The sequence below is a fragment of the Pleurodeles waltl genome, chromosome 3_1, assembly GCF_031143425.1.
Source record: "Pleurodeles waltl isolate 20211129_DDA chromosome 3_1, aPleWal1.hap1.20221129, whole genome shotgun sequence".
Taxonomy (NCBI): domain Eukaryota; kingdom Metazoa; phylum Chordata; class Amphibia; order Caudata; family Salamandridae; genus Pleurodeles; species Pleurodeles waltl.
Genome location: NC_090440.1, coordinates 483,251,297 through 483,273,140, shown reverse-complemented (window position 1 = coordinate 483,273,140; position 21,844 = coordinate 483,251,297). Strand labels below are relative to the sequence as shown.

The 21,844-nt window shown below is 46.3% G+C and overlaps 1 protein-coding gene across 2 annotated transcripts in view; it reads right to left on the bottom strand.

Moving 5' to 3' along the window:
* The window catches only part of CHD2 (chromodomain helicase DNA binding protein 2), a 1,519,436-nt gene that overhangs the window by 686,372 nt on the left and 811,220 nt on the right, over positions 1-21,844 (bottom strand). For both annotated transcript variants that reach the window (XM_069222751.1, XM_069222752.1), the window contains 2 exons: positions 970-1,119; positions 149-297 (listed from right to left, as the gene is read on the bottom strand). In XM_069222751.1, the coding sequence (XP_069078852.1) occupies positions 149-297; positions 970-1,119 (299 nt within the window). The remainder of the gene's footprint in view (positions 1-148; positions 298-969; positions 1,120-21,844) is intronic.

Genomic DNA, 21,844 nt, shown 5'->3' with positions numbered 1-21,844 from the left:
GAATCTATGAAAGATCCAATACTGGAGAATTTAGAATCTTGAAAGGAAAGTGCTGTTAGAAACATTTATAAAAGAAGACCAAAATTAAAGAATCTCACCGCTCATTTAAAGTAAGGCAATATTTATCATCCTACAAATGGAGACTTACTTGGAACTGCCTGAATTGTTATCGAGTACAGTCCTGCCTGTAGTATCCATACGCTGGATAACAAGATGGTCCAGAACCATCTTCTTCTTGGCACGTTCAATTATTTCCTCTTCAACAGTTCCTTTTGTAACTAAGCGGTATATGTTTACCTACAAAACAGATAGATAAATCAGGAAGCCATTTGAAGACCTGTAAGTGCCTATTTAAACACTGCTTGCAACTTTAAAGCATATAAGGGACAGAAGTGTACGTGATAAAAATAAAAGTATCCACAAAGTAGCCACTGTTTATAATCAGTGATAAAAACAGATAAAAACAAAACATAAAAATTAAGGAAGAAGGGGCATAGCAATCATTAGCACTGGGGTGTAATAATCCTTAGTAAGGCGGGTCCAATGGCACAAGGGGCCAGGATCAAGAGGTGTCAGTTGCACCCTAATGATGTTGTTAGCTGTCAAACAAGGGCATTCAGACTCCATTTTCCATGCTGTCATCAGGACCCAAAGCAAACTTGTTATGTAACTGAAAGGTGAAAGTTCCAGATATTGAATAAACCACTAATTACTCATACTGTATGAATCCACGAAAGATCCAGTGCTGGAGAAAAATCAGTATAAAAAAATGTCTGTCACTTTCTTTGTGCGTCTTTTACTCGAGTACACAATAAGACCACTTCACATCAGAATTTAAACACACTAGTACTCAGTAAAAGATTTAAAATAAAAACTAAAATCAGCAAGGTGCCATCAGACACAACATAATAGAGTTCGATTTAATTTACACTTATTGTCACAAAAGGCAATTTGAAGTGGAAAACTAACCTGCTTTTTCTGTCCAATTCGGTGTGCTCGCGCCTGTGCCTGCAAATCGTTTTGGGGGTTCCAATCAGAGTCGAAAATGACCACAGTATCAGCAGATGCCAGGTTAATCCCTAGACCGCCTGCTCTTGTTGACAACAGAAAACAAAAGTCCTAAAAATGAAAAAAAAAAGTTAGATTTGTTTTCAATGTATTAAAGAAGCTGTAAAAATGATAAAAACACTCCAGAGCCAGTTTCAAATCTTTAAGGTGACCAGTGTTTGTTTTGTGCACTGCTCTCATGCAGCCTCTATTAATCTTTTCCCTTCAACTCAAACAACACTTTTTCCAGCTAGACATGAGACAAATATCTTTGGAGTAACTGGTAAACCCCAAAGCCCTGCAAGAGACAGGAAAGGCAAAAGCTATGACAGACTTTTGTCACTTCTTTTGACATTCCCTAATTGCTTGCATGGAAGCACAAGCATGGGATGTAGGTAGAACAAAGCTGCAGGCCCAATGGACAGTTACAGCAGAAGACTCACTCAGCCTACAGAGTAGTTTTGGGACTTAGCGCTAATGGTGGGCTGTGGTTCAGTTACACAGAGCTAAATCATTTGCTCACTGTTCACTGACAAGAAAAGACTATAATGACTAACATGGAACTTTTTTGCGTTTTCCACGTCCATCTTTTACATGGTAAAGACTTTTAACTTCTGTACTGCAATAAGCACGTTTGAATCTCTTTGAAAACCTATTCCTATCTTTCACCTAATGGACAAAGTGACAGAACAGACTTAGTAATCATATCTTGTTGATTTTGTTATTCTTGGTGGCTATTTTCATAAGCCAGCTCATACGCATTTACCAGCTGCATGAGATCCTTAACTGAAGTTACATTACGAATCAACAGTTATAACCATTGTTATTCGCAGGTTGTATGGCAGCGACCAAAACATCATACAGTGAGGGGCAAGCCCAGTGCAATGATTCCTTGCGCATTTGCAGACTTATATGACGGCTAGGTTCATTCCCCATCTATACCTCTGGTGAATTTTCAAGATGCCCAGCATGTTCACTACTTTCCATTGAAGCACCTTATCAGAAAGTCAGTCTGTGATCCCTAACGGGTGGTCTGTGTTTTCTTCAGTTCAACATGGATATATTCAACGTGCTCTCAAAGACATTACCGTTGGCATTGTGTAGGCTAGTTGTAAACAAATAATGTCTTCCAGAGAACCTTAGCTACAGTGGATAATTTTTGGTTTTGGCATACAAACTCTGTGTGTACCTAGAGAAGCAGCCAGTGATCATGATGATGTTCAAATACTCTACTGTAAGATGCGACTGATGGGAAGACCAAGGAGACAAATCCATCAACATGCCCGCTTCTTTGTAAGTGATACAATTCTGTGGTTCTATTTAACTAGCAAGGTGACCAGGGGAATACATTCAGTCGTATTCTACATCTATGGTTAAAAGGGGTCAGTGGGACAAACTCTGAACAAGGCCCCAGAGCTTATCAAACCCTAAGGGCTCAATGTCATCAAGGAGGAGACTTCAATACCATCCTCTGAATTACTTAGGCAACACAAACCACTAGATGTATGTATCTCTGTATACAGTATTTCTATAGCGCGGACCTAGCCAAAAGATAGCAGAGCACTGTACATGGTCAATGCAAGCTTAAAGTCGGCGAGTAATAGGTAAAGAAGCTGAGTTTTAAACAACTTATGCATTGTGATGTAATGTTCTTTAACGCCTTCTATGCAATGGACGCAATGGTTACATCCTAAGGCACAGCACTACGGACGTAACCGTTACGTCCTGGCATTGACCAGCAGGGGAAGTGCTGGTGCTCCCCGGGTGGGCCACCCACCCACACCCCACCAACTGGGAATGGCAGCGGAAGACCTTCCGCTGTCACCCCCAACTTTCCCCCTGGCACCGTGCATGCTGACATCATCAGATGGTGCCAGTGACACTGGAAGCCATTTGCTTCCAGCGATGGATCGAGAAGGAGGTAAGTTTCACCTACTGGGAGGAGTAGGGGAGGTTTCAAAGAGGCACGGGGGAAAGGAAAGAGTTTTTCCTTTCCCTCTATCTTTCTTTGAAACGTATTACTGCTTCGCGATCGTGTACAGTCTTGCGATCGTGCAGCAGTATTACCAGGATTTTGTTTGTGTGTGTGCGCGTGGGGAATGGCCCCTTGGGCAAGGGTCATTCCCAATTACAGGGAATATATTTTGGCCATTTCTGTTCCCTTTGGGCGCAGATTGGCCCTTTTTTTTAGGTCAATCTGCTCCTAAGGGGGGCAGAAACCACTAGACGCCAGAGAATTTGTAAATGTTGGCATTTTTCAGGGAGCAACCCCTTGGGCAAGGGTCGCTCCCTGTAGGGGGCATATATTTTGGCAGTTTTTGACCCACTTGGTGGGAAGATCGGCCATTTTCTTAGGCCCATCTGCCCACAAGGGGGACAGAAACCACTAGATGCCAGGGATTATGACGTGGGCTCATGTTTTTTTCTTGAGGTGTGACCCCTTGGGCAAGGGTCACTCTCCCATGAGAGTAAATTACTTTTGGCCATTTCTGCCTCCCACTGGGGCAGATCGGCCTATTTTTGTGAGGTCCATCTGCCCTCAAGGGGACAGAAACCACTAGGCACCAGGGATTATTTTGTTTGTGTTTTTTTTGTTTCAGATGGAGGCCCTTTGGGGAAGGTTCACTCCTCTTAGGGGGAAATTAATTTTTGCCATTTCCAGGGGCCTAGTTATATTAGGACCATCTGCCCTAAAGAGAGCAGAAACCACTATGCACCAGGGATTATTGCGTGGGCGCATGTTTTTATTCTTGGGGAGGGGTCCCTTGTGCAAGGGTCGCTTCCCTATGGGGGCACATTACTTTTGGCCATTCGGCCCAGGAAAATTTGTAAATGTTTGGTGGCAGGGTGTTTTGTAGACTGCTGAAGTATTTGTGATCATAATGTTTTATTTCTCCTTTTTGTTCTAGGTCAAAGCTTTTGAGTCCTTTGCTGTGACTCCCTGCGGTTGTGGCAGCTGTAGACCTGCAGCTTGTGTAGTTGCATGTGTTTGGTAGGAAAAACATTTTTTGGACTATTTACTCCAAATGAGGGGAACTCTGGGTGGCAGGAAATTTGTGCCAGCGCTGTGATCCTACACAGAAATGTGAAGAAAATATACTTTTTAAAGCTAAATTTAAGGTTTGCAGGGGATTCTGGGTAAGAAAACGTTGGGGAATCCACGCAAGTCACACCTCCCTGGACTCCACCGGGTGTCTAGTTGTCAAAATTGTCTGGGTTTGGGAGGATTCCCTGGATGACCGCCGTGCCCCGGGATCAAAAACGTAGGTGCCCCTTGCAAAAACAGGTAGTTTTGTAATAGATAATTTTGATATGTCCACGTTGCATCTTGGGGCATTTCCTGTCATGGGCACAAGGCCAACCCACACAAGTGAGGTACCATTTTTATAGGGAGACTTGGGGGAATGCTGGGTGGAAAGAAGTTTGTGGCTCCCCTCAGATTCCAGAACTTCCATCACCAAAATGTGAGAAAAAGGTGTTTTTCAACTAAAGTTTGAGGTTTGCAAAGGATTCTGGGTGACAGAATCTAGTGAGAGCCCCACAAGTGACCCCATTGTGGATTCCCCTAGGTGTCTAGTTTCCTAAAATGTATAGGTTTGCTACATTTGCCTAGGTGCCGGCTGAGCTAGAGACCAAAATCCACATCTAGGAACTTTGCAAAAAATGCATCCATTTCCATTAGAAAACTGTGATGTGTCCTCGTTGTGTTTTGGGGCATTTCCTGTTGTCGGCACTACGCCTACCCACACAAGTGAGGTACCATTTTTACCGGGAGACATGGGGGAACGCTAGGTGGAAGGAAGTGTTTTTTTGCCACATTGAGGTTTGCAAAGGACTCTGGGTGACAGACTCTGATGTACGCCCACGAGTCACCCCATCCTGAATTTCCCTACATGTCCGTTTTTAAAAAATGTATAGGTTTTCAAGATTTCCCTGGTGACGGCTGAGCTAGAGGCCAAAATCCACAGCTAGGCAACAAATGCATCCGTTTTCATTAGAGAACTGTGATGTGTCCATATTGTGTTTTGGGGCATTTCCTGTCGCAGGCACTATGCCTAACCAAATAAGTGAGGTACCACTTTAATTGGGAGACTTGGGGGAATGCAGGGTTGAAGGAAGTTTGTTACTCCCTTCAGATTCCAGAGCTTTCCATAAACGAAATGTGAGGAAATAGTTTTGTTTTTTTTCAGTTACATTTTGAGGTTTGCGAAGTATTTTGGGTAACATAACCTGGTAAGAGCCCCACAAGTCAGTAGAGGCCAAAATCAACAGCTAAGCACTTTGCAAAAAACATGTCCGTTTTCATTGGAACAATGTGATGTGTCCACTTAATGTTTTCGGGCACTTCCTGTCTCGGGCACTAGGCCTACCCACACTAGTGAGGTACCATTTTTATCAGGAGACTTTGGGAAATCTGGGTGGAAGGAAGTTTGTGGCTCCCCTCAGATTACAGAACTTTGTAGCATCAAAATGTGAGGAAAAGTGTTTTAGCCACATTTTGAGGTTTGCAAAGGATTCTGGATGACAGAACCCAGTGAGAACCCCACAAGTCTCACCATTCTGGATTTCTCTAGGTGTCTGGTTTCTAAAAATTTATAGATTTGCTACATCTCCCTAGCTGCTGGCTGAGCTAGAGGCCAAAATGCACACCTAGGCACTTTGCAAAAATCATGTCTGTTTTCATTAGAAAAATGTGATGTGCCCAGGTTGTGTTTTGGGGCATTTCCTGTCGCGGGCACTACGCCTACCCACACACTACAAGTGAGGTACAATGTTTATCGGGAGACTTGGGGGATGCTGTTGCTCCCTTCAGATTCCAGAATCTTCTATCACTGAAATGTAAGGAAAAAGTGTTTTTCTTAGCCAAATTTTGAGGTTTACAAAAGATTTTGGGTGACAGATCTGGTGAAAGCCCTACAAATCACCCCATCCCGAATTTCTCTAGGTGTCTAAATGTTGGTAGGTTTCCTTAGGTGCTGGCTGAGCTAGAGGCCAAAATCCCCAGGTGGGCACTTTGCAAAAAACACGTTAGTTTTAATGAAAAAATGTAATGTGTCCATGTTGTGTTTTTTGGGGCATTTCCTGTCACGGGCACTAGGCCTACCCACATAAGTGAGGTGCCATTTTTATCGGGAGACTTGGGCAAACACAGAATAGAAGAACAAGTGTTGTGCCAATTGTCTTTCTCTACATTGTTGCCTTCTAAATGTAAGACAATGTGTAAGAAAGAAGTCAGTTTGAGAAATGCCCTGTAATTCACATGCTAGTATGGGGTCCCCCGGATTAACAGATGTGTAAATAACCACTGCTTCTAAACTCCTTATCTTGTGCCCATTTCGGAAATGCATAGGTTTCCTGATACCTATTTTTCGCACTACATTTTACCAAATTAATTGCTGTATACCCGGTATACAATGAAAACCCACTGCAAGTTGCAGCTCTGCAAGGTGCAGCTCATTTGTTGTCTATGGGTACCTTGGATTCTTGATGAACCTATGTAGGAAGCTGGCCTGCTGTGTGAAAAGTACCTATGGTACTTATACCTTACACCAGGTCGAGGTATCCCCTCTAAGTGAAGTGTAGGCAGTGACTAGAAGCCAGGCTCTATAGAGTTAGCTGTGGTTGAGCAGCCAAGGCTTATCTAGGAGACATGCAAAACTCATGCAATACCACTACAGTCACACAGTACCAGTAAGGCAACCCTCCAATAGGAGGTAAGTAAATACGCTATATATACTAATAAGCAGTAAGAGGTATAAAAGGTTAGAAAACAGTGTAAAATAGCAATTTGCAATAGTATCCCTAGGGGGAGCCCAAAACATATATAAAGAAAGTGGAATGCAACACAGGGCTACCACCTAGGTAAGTAAATTGTGTAGAGGGGAGCTGGGAGTGCTAGGAAACCACACAGGTAAGTCATGTAGTACCCCCCAGCAACCAGGAATGCAGAAGTAAAACTCTGGGTTTCCCCAAAACCACCCCAAAGGAGGAAAAGAAGAAAAAGAAGACACCCAGAACAGCCTGCAAGGAACCAGCAGTGGAAAACCGAAAATGGAGACATGTGGAGAGAGAGGACCAAGTCCAGAAGTGTCTGTGGAGTCCAGGGGGAGTCCAGGGTGAGAGGTACCTTTTGGTGTTGGTCGACGCATAAGGAAGACAGGTCAGCACTGCAGCACAGAAGCCGGAGAAGAGTTCCTGGTGTGTGTAAAAGGTGTCCCACGCTGGAAGCTGGATTGCAGATAGGTGTCGGTGAAGGATTTCCACCAACAAGCCTTGGCAAAGGCAAACTCGTGGATGGAGGAAAAACGGTGCTGCCGGGGACCAGCAAAGTCCAGGAGGACTCTACCCAGGACAGGGAGCCACAAGGGACCCTCCACATCACAGAAGGCCCGCAGCAGCAGATGCAGCACGCACAAATGTCCCACAGGGACACAGAAGTCGCAGAAGCAGCCGACGCAGCACCAGAGAAGTTGCTCCCACGTCGCCGGAGAACCACATAGAGGTCCAGATGTTGCAGGAGGGAGTACTGGGGACTGGAGCTACACATCACCTGAAGTTCCCCTTGGAGGTGAAGCAACAAGCCTTGACAGCTGCAAAGGATGCAGTGGTGCAATAGGGTACTGTCTTGCATTCAGTGGAAAGGACTTACCACCACCAAAATGCGACAGCTGGTAGAGAGGACCAAGGGAGACTCTCCGGACCACCACCTGTGATGCAGGACCCACCCCACCCAGAATGAGGGGAGATCCACGCAGCCGGTCGTCGATACAGCCAGGTACCTGTAGTTACAGAGGAGTGATGCCTTCACTCCAAGGGAGACTCCTCCTTCTTCTTGTGCAGGCTAAAGAGTTGCAGTCTTCTGAGGATGCACAGCGGGGGAACTGTTGCAAAGCTGGCAGGAATTCTGGATACAATGTTGCACAAGAGTCTTCTTCGTGGATCTGCAGCTTGTAGGTTCCTGGAGGGTCCAACCGCAGTTCCTGAGGCCAGAAGTCTAAGCAAAGGTTGCAGAGGAGTCCCGCTGAAGTCTTGCAAGCCGAATCTGAGGACACACCCCAGAGGAAGACCCTATATAGCCCAAAGAGGGGGCTTGGTCACCAGGTGACTACCTATCAGATGGTGCCTCTGACATCACCTGTCTGGCCTGGCCACTCAGGTGCTCCCAGAGTTCCCTGCCAACCTTGGAATTAAGATGGCAGAACCCAGGGACCCACTGGAGGAGCTCTGGGCACCACCCCTGGGGTGATGTACAGGGGAGTGGTCACTCCCCTTTCCACTGTCCAGTTTTGCACCTGATAAGGGACTGGGGGTCCCTGAACCGGTGTGGACTGGATTATGCACGGAGGGCACCAAATGTGCCCTTCAAAGCAAAACCAGTGGCTTGGGGAGGCTACCCCTACCAAGCCAGTCACACCTGTTTCGAAAGGGAGAGGGTGTTAGCTCCTCTCCCAAAGGAAATCTTTTGTTCTGCCTTCCTGGGCTTGATCGGATCAAGCAGCAGGAGTGTAGAAACACGTCTGAGGGGTGCAGCAGCTGGGCTGCCCGGGAAAACCCTGTAAGACGGGTGGTAACAATGCTGGTGGTCCTCTAAGGAGCCCCCAGAGTGCATGGAATCATACTTCCAATACTTGCAACAGTATTGGGGTGTGATTCTGACATGTTTGATACAAAACATGCCCAGGTTTGGAGTTACCATTATGTAGCTGGATATATGTAGTGACTTATGTCCAGTACATATATAAAATGGAGTCCCCGCACACGAAGTCCAGTAAAATGGAGGTGGAGTTTGTGTGGGCACCTCTGCTAGTGCAGGGGTGCCTTCACACACAGGTACCTGCACCCTTCCCTCTGGGCTGAGAGGGCCTACCACAGGGGTGACTTACAGTAACCTGGTGCAGTGACCTGTAGTGAAACAAGGTGCAGAGAGTATAATCACTGGGGTCCTCGTTAGCAGGATCCCAGTGAACACAGTCAAACATACTGACAACAGGCAGAAAATAGGGGTAACAATGCCAAAAAAGAGGGCACTTTCCAACAACCTATAAACGCTATATATCCCGGTAACCAGATGGGTCCAGCAGACGTAACAGTATATTGCTTTAAAAAATCTGCCATAGCTGGAAAAAGTTACAGAAGAAAACGTAGACAGAAATGGCTGTTTCAACTCAATTTCAATATTTCTTTATTTCAACTGTTACTTTCTATAGGAAAACCTTGCAGAATCTACACAAATGACCCCTTGCTGAATTCAGACTTTTGTCTGCTTTTCAGAAATGTTTAGCTGTCAGGGATCCACCATTGGTTTCACACCCATATCTGTCACTAACTGAAAGGAGGCTAAAAGCAGAAAAAAATAGTAAAAATGGGGTATGTCCTAGTAAAATGGCAAAAGTGTTTTGAAAAAATTGGTTTTCTGCAGCGCTTAATTTGTGCTTGTTGTTTCCAGTGCTAAGCACCAGCACTTAATTTCGAGGGCCGGAGCTTATTGTTCTGCCTCAAGCATTTGCTGCGAGCAAAATACACATATGGGAAAGACGGAGGAAGGGAAAAACAAAAAAGCGTCACAAAGGGAGAAAGTAGAAAGCTGCTAGATTGAGCTGAAAGGGCAGGGAGTGGCTGTAAATTGATTGAAAAGGCCTGATGTGTCTTCAGGATTATGCCGCCTCAGTATTCCCTGCTCGCACAATTAATTGCAGCAGACGCGTGTTTTCGAAGAGGGCTTTGGGCACAGCACGTCTTTATTTACAAATTAAGCACTGGTTTTCTGATTCGAGTCTGCCTGTTCCTGAAAGTTGGGAAGATGGTGATTTTAGCCTTGTTTTTCATATTTTCACTTTTTAGTCTTCAGTTTGATGGTGTTCTGGATATGGGTGCGCCAAGAACCACCAAAGTGAGTGAGCTTGTCTGCATGATAAGCAGTGGTGCTGGGTGTGATGGCTTTGTAAATGATTCAACTGATTTTGAAGATAATACGGACTGGCATGGGGAGCAATGGAGTTACATCAGGGAGGGAGTTATTTGATCATATTTCTTCATGCCCCGGCTGAGATGTGCTGTAGCACCTAAGATGTACTTCTGAGTTGTCAAAGTGAAGTCTGGGAGGCAGTGAAGTAGGGCATTACACCATTCAGATGAAAGAGTACAGGCGCTTTAACAACAGTTCTGAAGTTGCTGTTTGGAAGAAATTGTTTGACTTTCTTTAGAAGAGAGAGGTGGTACCAGGTCATCTTTGTTTTTTGGTAGTGTGGTCCTTGAGGGAAAGGGTTGATGTCAAGGGTGATTATAAGTGATTTGCTATTTGGTGGGAGCTGGGGTCCAAAGCCATCAACGTTTATGTCATTGAGCCAGGTTGTTTGCGGTTCTTGCCAAATAGGACATCTGTCTTGACTGGGTTGAGCTTCAGATAGGCTCTAGACATCGATGTCTGGATGATGTGCAAGCAGCTTTTTTAGGCACTGGAAGTCTGAAGGAGAGAAGACTTAGAGTTGTGAATCATGGGGGTGTGGCCAACAGGGCCAAGACGGCAAACGCTCTTTGAGAGAGCTGCGAGCTGAAGCCATGTTATCTGTTAAATTAAAGACATCCGCGGACCCATTGGGTGCCTGGGCTGGTGATGGTGCCCTGAATCAGGCAGCTCGCCATCCCACATCACTCAAACCTGACCATTTGCCTCCGGGACGCTCTGCGGCCCACGTGGGTAAATGCGACCAGCAGATGCACAAGATAAGGGAGATTTCTGCAGATGCAGCGGCCCACTGTAGCTTGGGGGTGGCAAAGCGGCTCTGCAATAACTCACTGCTGTGTGGACACATTGCACATCAGAGCCAATCATCTCGGGCCAGCCTGTGGCTGGCGATGGCTCAGAGTGAGCAGCTGCACCCCTTTGGGACTAGCTTGCCAGCGGGGGACCTGCACGGAGGACCTAATATATGAAGGGGTGGAGGAGGCGGAAGGTGCAGGGCAGGCTCCATTGCAAAAGACTGAGAAGTGACTCACTCTCACTACATGAGTGCACAACACAAGTGAATCTAAACTTAGGTCTCACAATGGGGAGGCCACGCAACCGCTGCGAAAGGGCAAAAAGGCCAGGGGGTTGTATCGGACCCAAGCCTGGACTGAGCATCTGCCTCTACCTCTGACTTGATTTTGAACTGTCGTCAGCATGGGTGGGCCGAAACTGAACACTGGGCACTCTGATACCAAGCAGACATCCCGCCTGCCAATATAGCCCGCAGGGGTGTGGAATTTATTCAAATATCTACTTGTTCAGGGGACAGGTTGCATCTCAAATCTACTTCTCCTGTAAAAAGATCTACTTGTCCCTTTGGTGCCATGTAGTGTGGCGACAAATTATGGCAGCAATCTCATTATGTAAGAGCTCTGATAATAGCCTCTCTGATTATGCCAGGGCTACTACCATAGTAGGGCTTGAATACTTGCAGTTTCAATCCCTACTGTAGCAATTTCCTTATTTTGCCACCTTTCTGCAGATCTGCATACTGGGGCTGGAGGAAGCAGTAAGCAATAGTTCTAGGGCTGGAATGCCTTTGAGTCTGCAAACCTACTAACCTGCATGATTTAAAGATTTTCACCAGCTTCTCTCTAATATTTTCCCATAATAAGAAAGGTTGGACATTTACTTCTGACAATGGCAGAATTAGTACTTCTTCCAGGGTTGGGGAGAAAGTGGCTGGAGGGAAAATTAACTTGCAAATGCTCAATAGATTTTCACATGAGCAAATCTACACATCGTATTTACCCATGCTAAAATACAGTTCACAAATATTTTATAGGGGTACGACATATACCATGGGTGCACTTTTTTGACTTTCTTTAAGAATTTGGGGCCACATGTAGGTAGGTTCAGATTTGCGACCCGCAAATTGCGAGTCGCAAATCCGAATGTAGGATGGTGTCCCTGACACCATCTGTGATTCGCAAGGGCTTCGCAAATGCCCACCTCATGAATAATCATGAGGTGGGTCGCAATTTGTGACCCCCTTGAGAATGGCGGCCCTCACAGGGATGGTGGCCTGCTGGAGACAGCAGACCACCATGTCTGTGACTGCTTTTCAATAAAGCAATTTATTTTTTTATTTTTTTGTAATGCAGCCCGTTTTCCTTAAAGGAAAACGAGATGCATTACAAAAACGAAAGCAGAGCAGGCAGTGGTCCGCAGGACACTGCCTGCTCTGAAAAAATGTTTACAGTGACATTCACAATGGGGAAGTGGGGAAGGGGTCCCATAGGGACCCCTTCCCTTTTGCGAAAGTGTTAGCACCAATTTGAAATGGGTGCAAACTGCGATTGGTTTGCGCCCGCGGTCACAAAACAATCCTACATTGCACTGCGAATCGCAATTAGGAAGGGAACACCCTTCCTAATTGCGAGTCGCAAACCCGTTTTGCGATTCGGTAACCAGGTTACCGAATCGCAAAACTGGGTTTGTGCATCGCAATGTGCTTTTTGCACGACGCAAACAGCGAAAGTCTCTGTTTGCGACATGCAAAAAGCTACCTACATGTGGGTCTTGGTCCCTAATTAGGTCTGGTGTTAACAAAGACATTTTGTGTTTATTAAACTTCTATTTCTCTCTCTTTCGGCTGGCTTTACTGTGAGTGATCGCATTCTGCTCTTCCACAAGGAGCATATTGGCACACAAAGTAGTTTTGTTCAGTGTCAGGAACTACAGTGGCAATCAGTGACGTAAAGGAACTGGAGGGTGCCGCTTTGCAAAGAACATGGAGAAGCCCCCTCTCCAGACTCACTCAGGGCAGGTGCTGTGCTGAAGGGGCCCCCTGGAGGGCAGCTGTGGGGCCTTTGTTATGCCACTGGTGGCAGCGTGTGCTTTCAGAGTTCAAAAAAGTTTTTTTTTTTTTTTGCCAGTGTTTGTTACAATGTTGAGGGCCTGGTAGCTCCCACAACAATAAAGTGTTACAAAAGCCATGTCAAAACAAGGCACGCCTTGATGAACCTAAAAGACTTATAAAAATATGTCAGATCAGTTGGCTTTGTCAGTGTTTGTTTATTTTCATGCTTCCCATAATTGTGTTGAAAATGGTTACACTGATTTTCCATTAGAAATATTTTTGGGAAAAACTAGCATGCATCAACACATTTTACTAAATGACACTTCCTTTGCATCTAACTAGAGAGCATTCTGGGAGCATTATAATTAGCCTCATAGCCTAAACTTTTCAAACATGTGTATACACGTTTTTTTATTTTTGTACTGGAACCAACGTCAGTAGTGAAGTGTGACCTTAAAACATTTATTTACAGCACTCACCCTAATAATGAAGGCTTTGAAATAATGAACCATAATGAAAATGTCACTTACCCAGTGTACATCTGTTCGTGGCATCAGTCGCAGTAGATTCGCATGTTCTGCAATAGCTCGCCATCTGGTGTTGGGCCGGAGTGTTACAAGTTGTTTTTCTTCGAAGAAGTCTTTCGAGTCACGGGACCGAGTGACTCCTCCTTTTGTCTCCATTGCGCATGGGCGTCGACTCCATCCTCGATTGTTTTTCCCCCGCAGAGGGTGAGGTAGGAGTTGAATTGTAGTAATAGTGCCCATGCAATGGAGTGACTAAGTATGCACTTATTTAAGGTTGAGATGATACATATATAAATAATTGAAGGTAACTTCCAAACTGCTACAGGCTCCCGGGGAGGCGGGTGGGCACATGCGAATCTACTGCGACTGATGCCACGAACAGATGTACACTGGGTAAGTGACATTTTCAGTTCGATGGCATCTGTCGCTGTAGATACGCATGTTCTGCAATAGACTAGTAAGCAGTTATTTCCCCAAAAGCGGTGGATCAGCCTGTAGGAGTGGAAGTAGTCTGAAACAATGTCCTTAATACAGCTTGACCTACTGTGGCTTGTTGTGCGGATAACACGTCTACACAGTAGTGCTTGGTGAATGTGTGAGGCGTAGACCATGTGGCTGCCTTACATATTTCTTGCATTGGGATGTTTCCTAGAAAGGCCATGGTAGCACCTTTCTTTCTGGTTGAGTGTGCCCTTGGTGTAATGGGCAGCTGTCGTTTAGCTTTAAGGTAGCAGATTTGGATGCATTTAACTATCCATCTGGCTATACCTTGTTTTGAAATTGGGTTTCCTGCATGAGGTTTTTGAAATGCAATAAAGAGTTGTTTAGTCTTTCTGATGTTCTTTGTTCTGTCAATGTAATACATTAATGCTCTTTTGACATCTAATGTATGTAGTGCCCTTTCAGCTACGGTATCTGGCTGTGGAAAGAACACCGGAAGTTCCACTGTTTGATTTAGATGGAACGGTGAAATAACCTTTGGCAAAAATTTAGGATTGGTCCTTAGGACGACTTTATTTTTGTGTAGTTGTATAAAAGGTTCCTGTATAGTAAACGCCTGAATCTCGCTTACTCTTCTCAGGGAAGTAATGGCGATGAGAAATGCTACCTTCCAGGTTAGGAACTGTATGTCGCAGGAGTGCATGGGTTCAAAAGGTGGACCCATAAGTCTAGTTAGGACAACATTTAGGTTCCATGAAGGAACAGGTAGTGTTCTTGGTGGTATAATTCTCCTAAGGCCCTCCATGAATGCTTTAATGACTGGTATTTTATATAGGGAAGTTGAATAGGTAGTCTGCAGGTATGCAGATATTGCTGCAAGGTGAATCTTAATGGAAGAGAAAGCTAGGTTAGATTTTTGTAAGTGAAGCAAGTAACCCACTACATGTTCTGGAGTTGTGTGTAATGGTTGTATTTGATTAATATGGCAGTAGCAAACAAACCTCTTCCATTTACTTGCATAGCAGTGCCTGGTGGATGGCCTTCTTGCTTGTTTTATGACTTCCATACATTCTTGGGTAAGTTGTAAGTGCCCGAATTCTAGGATTTCAGGAGCCAGATTGCTAGATTCAGCGATGCTGGATCTGGGTGTCTGATCTTTTGGTTGTGCTGTGTCAACAGATCTGGCCTGTTGGGCAATTTGATGCAGGGTACCACTGATAGGTCTAGCAGCGTTGTGTACCAGGGTTGCCTTGCCCAAGTTGGTGCTATCAATATGAGTTTGAGTTTGCTTTGACTGAGTTTGTTTACCAGGTAGGGAAGGAGAGGGAGAGGAGGAAAAGCGTAAGCAAATATCCCTGACCAGTTCATCCATAGGGCATTGCCTTGGGATTGTTTGTGTGGGTATCTGGATGCGAAGTTTTGGCATTTTGCGTTCTCCCTTGTCGCAAACAAGTCTATCTGAGGTGTTCCCCAGAGTTTGAAATAAGTGTTCAGTATTTGGGGGTGAATTTCCCATTCGTGGACCTGTTGGTGATCTCGAGAGAGATTGTCTGCGAGTTGATTTTGTATCCCTGGTATAAACTGTGCAATTAGGCGAATTTGGTTGTGAATTGCCCAATGCCAAATTTTTTGTGCTAACATGCTTAACTGCGTGGAGTGCGTCCCTCCCTGCTTGTTTAGATAATACATTGTTGTCATGTTGTCTGTTTTGACGAGAATGTATTTGTGAACTATTATTGGTTGGAAAGCTTTTAGTGCTTGAAAAACTGCAAGAAGTTCTAGGTGATTGATATGCAGTTTTGTTTGATGTACGTTCCATTGTCCTTGTATGCTGTGTTGATCGAGGTGTGCTCCCCACCCTGTCATGGAAGCATCTGTTGTTATTACGTATTGTGGCACTGGGTCTTGAAAAGGCCGCCCCTTGTTTAAATTTATGTTGTTCCACCACAGAAGCGAGAGGTAAGTTTGGCGGTCTATTAACACCAGATCTAGAAGGTGACCCTGTGCTTGAGACCACTGTGATGCTAGGCATTGTTGTAAGGGCCTCATGTGCAGTCTTGCGTTTGGGACAATGGCTATGCATGATGACATCATGCCTAGGAGTTGTAATACCATCTTTGCTTGTATCTTTTGTGTTGGATACATGCGTTGTATGATGGTGTTGAAATTTTGAATTCTTTGTGGACTTGGAGTGGCTACTCCTTTTGATGTGTCTATTATGGCTCCCAGGTATTGTTGTACCTTGCGTGGCCGAATCTTGGATTTTGTGAAATTGACGGTGAACCCTAGTTTGAAGAGGGTTTGTATGATATGATTTGTGTGATTTGAGCACTCTATTAACGAATGGGCCTTGATTAGCCAGTCGTCTAGATATGGGAACACATGTATTTGCTGCCTTCTGATGTGTGCAGCGACTACCGCTAGACATTTGGTAAAGACTCTTGGTGCGGTTGTTAATCCGAAAGGCAGTACCTTGAATTGGTAATGTATTCCTTTGAATACAAACCTTAGGTATTTCCTGTGCGATGGGTGAATTGGTATATGGAAATAAGCATCCTTGAGGTCTAAAGTTGCCATGTAGTCGTGCAGCTTTAGCAATGGCAATACTTCTTGTAGTGTGACCATGTGGAAGTGGTCTGATTTGATGAAAGTGTTGACTACTCTGAGGTCTAGGATTGGTCTCAGTGTTTTGTCCTTCTTTGGTATCAGAAAGTACAGTGAGTAAACTCCTGTGTTTATTTGTGTGTTTGGCACTAATTCGATTGCATTCTTTTGCAATAGTGCCTGCACTTCTATCTCTAGGAGATTGGAATGGTGTGTTGTTAAATTTTGTGCTTTTGGTGGTATGTTTGGAGGGAACTGTAGAAATTCTATGCAGTAACCATGTTGGATAATTGCTAGAACCCAAGTGTCTGTAGTGATTTTCTCCCATGCTCTGTAATAATGACCTATTCGTCCCCCCACTGGTGTTGTGTGGAGGGGGTGAGTGACATGTGAGTCACTGTTTAGTAGTAGGGGTTTTGGGGCTTTGGAATCTTCCTCTATTTCTAGGGAATTGCCCTCCTCTATATTGTCCCCGAAAACCTCCTCTATACTGTCCTTGGTAACTGGACGGTGTGGCTTGTGAGGTGCTGGCTTGTGTGCTTTGACCCCGAAACCCCCCTCGAAAGGGCGTTTTACGGAATGAGCTGTAATTCCCTCTGCTCTGCGGGGAGTAGAGTGCGCCCATGGCTTTGGCAGTGTCCGTATCTTTTTTGAGTTTCTCAATCGCTGTGTCCACTTCTGGACCGAACAGTTCTTTTTCATTAAAAGGCATATTGAGAACTGCTTGTTGAATCTCTGGTTTAAATCCAGACGTTCGGAGCCATGCATGCCTTCTGATAGTTACAGATGTATTAATTGTCCGTGCAGCTGTATCTGCAGCGTCCATGGAGGAGCGGATCTGGTTGTTGGAGATGGCCTGTCCCTCCTCAACCACTTGTTTTGCCCTATTTTGGAAGTCTTTGGGCAGATGTTCAATGAGATGTTGCATCTCGTCCCAGTGGGCTCTGTCATAGCGCGCAAGTAGTGCTTGGGAGTTCGCGATGCGCCACTGGTTTGCAGCTTGTGCTGCGACTCTTTTACCAGCTGCATCAAACTTGCGGCTTTCTTTATCTGGGGGTGGTGCATCTCCAGATGTGTGAGAGTTGGCCCTTTTCCTAGCTGCTCCTACAACAACAGAGTCTGGTGGCAGCTGTGTTGAGATGAAAGCCGGGTCTGTAGGAGGCGGCTTATACTTTTTTTCCACCCTTGGTGTGATTGCCCTACTTTTGACCGGGTCCTTAAATATGTCTTTTGCGTGCCGGAGCATACCAGGGAGCATAGGCAGGCTTTGGTAGGAGCTGTGGGTGGAGGAGAGTGTGTTGAACAGGAAATCATCCTCGACCTGTTCTGAGTGGAGGCTTACGTTGTGAAATTGTGCTGCTCTAGCCACCACCTGAGAGTACGCGGTGCTGTCTTCTGGTGGAGATGGTTTTGTAGGGTATGCCTCTGGGCTGTTATCTGACACTGGGGCGTCGTATAGGTCCCATGCGTCCTGGTCTTGGTCACCCTGGCTCATGGTGGTGTGAGCTGGGGAGTGTGATGGCGTTTGTGCTGGTGAAACGTTAATCACGGGCGGAGGAGAGGGTGGTGGTGTAACTCTTTTCACCACTTTTGGTTGTGGTGCTTGTTCCGTCTGGAACTCCAACCTTCTCTTTCTCCTAATGGGGGGAAGGGTGCTTATTTTTCCTGTCCCCTGCTGAATGAAGATACGCTTTTGCGTATGGTCCGCATCAGTTGCTTGTAGCTCTTCCTCAAACCTATGCTTCTGCATTTGGGAGGTTAGCGAGTGCTCTTCTGTATAAGAGCCTGAAGCTGGGTCGCTTGCAGTTTGTTTCGGCGTCGAAACTGTGTCTGCGTGTTTTTTCGGCTCCGAGGTGACTTTTTTCCTTTTCGGGGCCGAAACCTCTCGGCGTCGATCTGTTTCGGTGCCGCTGTCTCGGCGTCGAGCCGTGTCCACACCGGCATCTCGGTGTCGAGGCTTGTCTCCAGCACTTTCTCGGTCCCGAGAAGGCTGCGTGCCGGTGTCTCGACCGGAGTCGGACGATCTCGGCACTGTTTGGGCCTTTTTCGGTGCCGACGGTCGGTCACCGATTTTATGGGTTGAGCCATGGCCTGGTGGCAGTGGCGTCCCCTGGGCCTTGTAAATGTTTCTTTGTGTGGTTTTCGACGTCTTACTCACGGTTTGTGTATCGTCGAATCCTTCGGAGTCTGAGTCTTGGATCGAGAAGGTACCTTCCTCTTCCTGTTCCTCGAACTCCCGTCGGGCTGTCGGTGCGGACGCCATTTGAAGTCTTCTGGCTCGACGGTCTCGGAGTGTTTTTCGGGACCGGAACGCACGACAGGCCTCGCAGGTGTCTTCGCTGTGCTCAGGTGACAGGCACAGGTTGCAGACCAAGTGTTGGTCTGTGTAGGGGTATTTATTGTGGCATTTGGGGCAGAAACGGAACGGGGTCCGTTCCATCGGCGTTCTTCAGCACGCGGTCGGGCCGACCAGGCCCCGACGGAGGATCGAAAAATTACCCCGAAGGGCACCGGAGCTCTTCGATCTTCGATGCGGTGTTGAATGTAAGTATGCCGATCCCGAACGCAACAATACCGACGAAAATCTTCCGAAATTAACTATTTTTTCTGTTCCGAAACTCGGAGCGACAGGAACACGTCCGAACCCGATGGCGGAAAAAAAACAATCGAGGATGGAGTCGACGCCCATGCGCAATGGAGACAAAAGGAGGAGTCACTCGGTCCCGTGACTCGAAAGACTTCTTCGAAGAAAAACAACTTGTAACACTCCGGCCCAACACCAGATGGCGAGCTATTGCAGAACATGCGTATCTACAGCGACAGATGCCATCGAACATACAAGTTCGAACAGCATTATGTTTGGAAACACATTACCTCAACTGCAGAGTTCCACTCTCTATAAACAGGCAGCCAAAGGATTTGTGCTGCAGAGGGTTGGATCCTTCTTGTCCCAAGGACAAAGTAAACATAAAAACTTGTTGCCCTTGACCCCAAAAAAGATGGCGATAGGAATTCCACATCCCTGCAGCCCTTACAAATCTGGGTACTTTTATCAAGCTGTTCACATTATTTATACTCCTCGCTACCAGGCACACCCTATCTACACATTATAAAAAGGGGAGCACTTCAGGAGACCTCGCTGGCGCCATGCCCAACAAATGACTCAGCTCACAGTAATCACTTATTACAGTATACCTCCCAACCAGCAACCTGCCTAACTCTGTTTACCTGTGGACTGCGTTGGAGTCCCTCCTCCTCAACACGCGTTCTGCATTGCCTAACCTGTTATCTGAGACATTTCTCTATGAAGTTTTCCCAGAAGGTGATGTCAGTCATGGACTGTTCACGCAATGACACGCAAGGCACCAAGGTGCACATACCTACAGCCTCCTCCGCTGCTGGAGCAAACGGTGCACCAGCGATGTGCCCAACCCAAGCAATGTTCCTGGAAAAAAAGTTGGATACTCTATGAACTGGTACAGAATAATTCAGAAGGTCACTGGAAGCCAAGATTGACAGTGTGGCCTCCAACTTGACGTTACTACACTCACACCACCGTAAACTACAAGGCAGAGTGGCGTTAGCAGAGTAAACCCTCATGGACCTCCAACTACAAGTCAACACTGTGGCCTCCATTCTACAATCATTTCAGGACAGTGTAAAAATACTGGAACAGAGAGCTGAAGACGCGGAAGGGAGATAACAATGGAAAAATTGAGGTCTTACCAGAGAATGCAGAAGGGCAGGAAGCAACACAATATATGGAACGATTGTTGAAAAACATTCTCCCTCCACAAGCACTGTCACAATACTTTACCATTGAATGAGCACACCGGGTCCCAGCTCGGAGGCCTCCACCCGGTGCGGGTCCCCGCCTCCTGGTACTGCGACTATTGCACTTTCAAGACAGATACTCCATCTCTTTGGGAGACCAGAAAGACCAGAAAGATTCCGGACATTACAGTGGACAATACGCGTATTATGTTCTTCCAGGATTACACCATAACAGTCCAGATTCAATGCAGCTCCTTATGGCAGCGAAAAATAAACTTGGCAAACTTGACTTGAAATACCTTCTCTTGTTCCTGCGTGGCTTCTTGTAATTATGGGAAACACCACACACGTTTTGGGATTTTGCAGAAGACGTTTGATAGTGGATAGATTCATATATCCTGTGTAGGAATGTACCCTCTTTTGGCACGGTAACCACCCCTTTTTGCCTGGTGTCAGTATGTTTTGACTGTTTTCACTGGGATCCTGCTAACCAGGACCCCAATGATTGTGTTCTCTCCCTCTACATTTGGTTGCATAAGACTTTGCACATCCCACAATTGGCATACAGGGTGCCTAGTTTAAGTCCCTAGTTTATGCTAATTAGGTATCCAGGGCATTGGGGCACCAGGGGTTCCCCATGGGCTGCAGCATGTATTGTACAACCCATGGGAGCCCATGCAAAATGTGTCTGCAGGCCTGACATTGCAGCCTGCGTGAAACGGAGCATGCACCCTTTCACTACAGGTTAATGCACCAGGTCACTGTAAGTCACCCCCTATGGTAGGCCTTCATAGCCTAGAGGGCAGGGTGCAGGTACATGTGTGTGAGGGCACCCTTGCATGAGTAGAGGTGCCCCTACGAACTTCAGCTCCATTACAATGGACTTTGTAAGTGCGGGGAAGCCATTTTACCCGTGTATTGGACACACGTCCACTACCTGTATCCAGCTACACAATGGTAACTCCGAACCTGGGCATGTTTGGCATCAAACATGTCAGAATCATACCCCAATACTGCTGCCAGTACTGGTTGTATGATTCCATGCACTCTGGGGTCTCCTTAGGGGACCCTCAGCATTGCTCCTACCAGCCTTCTGGGATTTTCTGGGCAGCCTGCGCTGCTGCCACCCCTCAGACAAGTTTCTGCTCTCCTGCTGCTTGACCAGCTAAGGCAGAACAAAGGATTTCCTGTGGGAGACGGAGGTAACAGCTTGGGAGGGGTAGCCTCCCAAAGCTACCAGTATGCTTTGAAGGGCACATTTGGTGCCCTCCTTGCATAAACTGGTTTGCACCAGTCCAAGGACTCCCGGTCCCTGCTCTGGCACGAAACTGGATAAAGGAAAGGGGGGTGACCACTCCTCTGTCCATCACCACCCTAGGGTGGTACCTAGAGATCCTCCAGGTGGTCATTTGATTCTGCCATATTGAATTCAAGGTGGGCAGGTGCCCCTGGGAGCATCTGAGTGGCCAGGTCAGATAGGTGATGTCACAGCCCCCTCCTGATAGGTGGCCACCCTGCTAGGTGACCAATCCCCCTTCCCGTGCTATTTAGGGTCTCCCTCTTGGGTGGGTCCTCAGCTTTGACGTGCAAGATTCCAGCAGGACTGGGACTGCAACTGGACCCTCCAGGAACAGACAATCT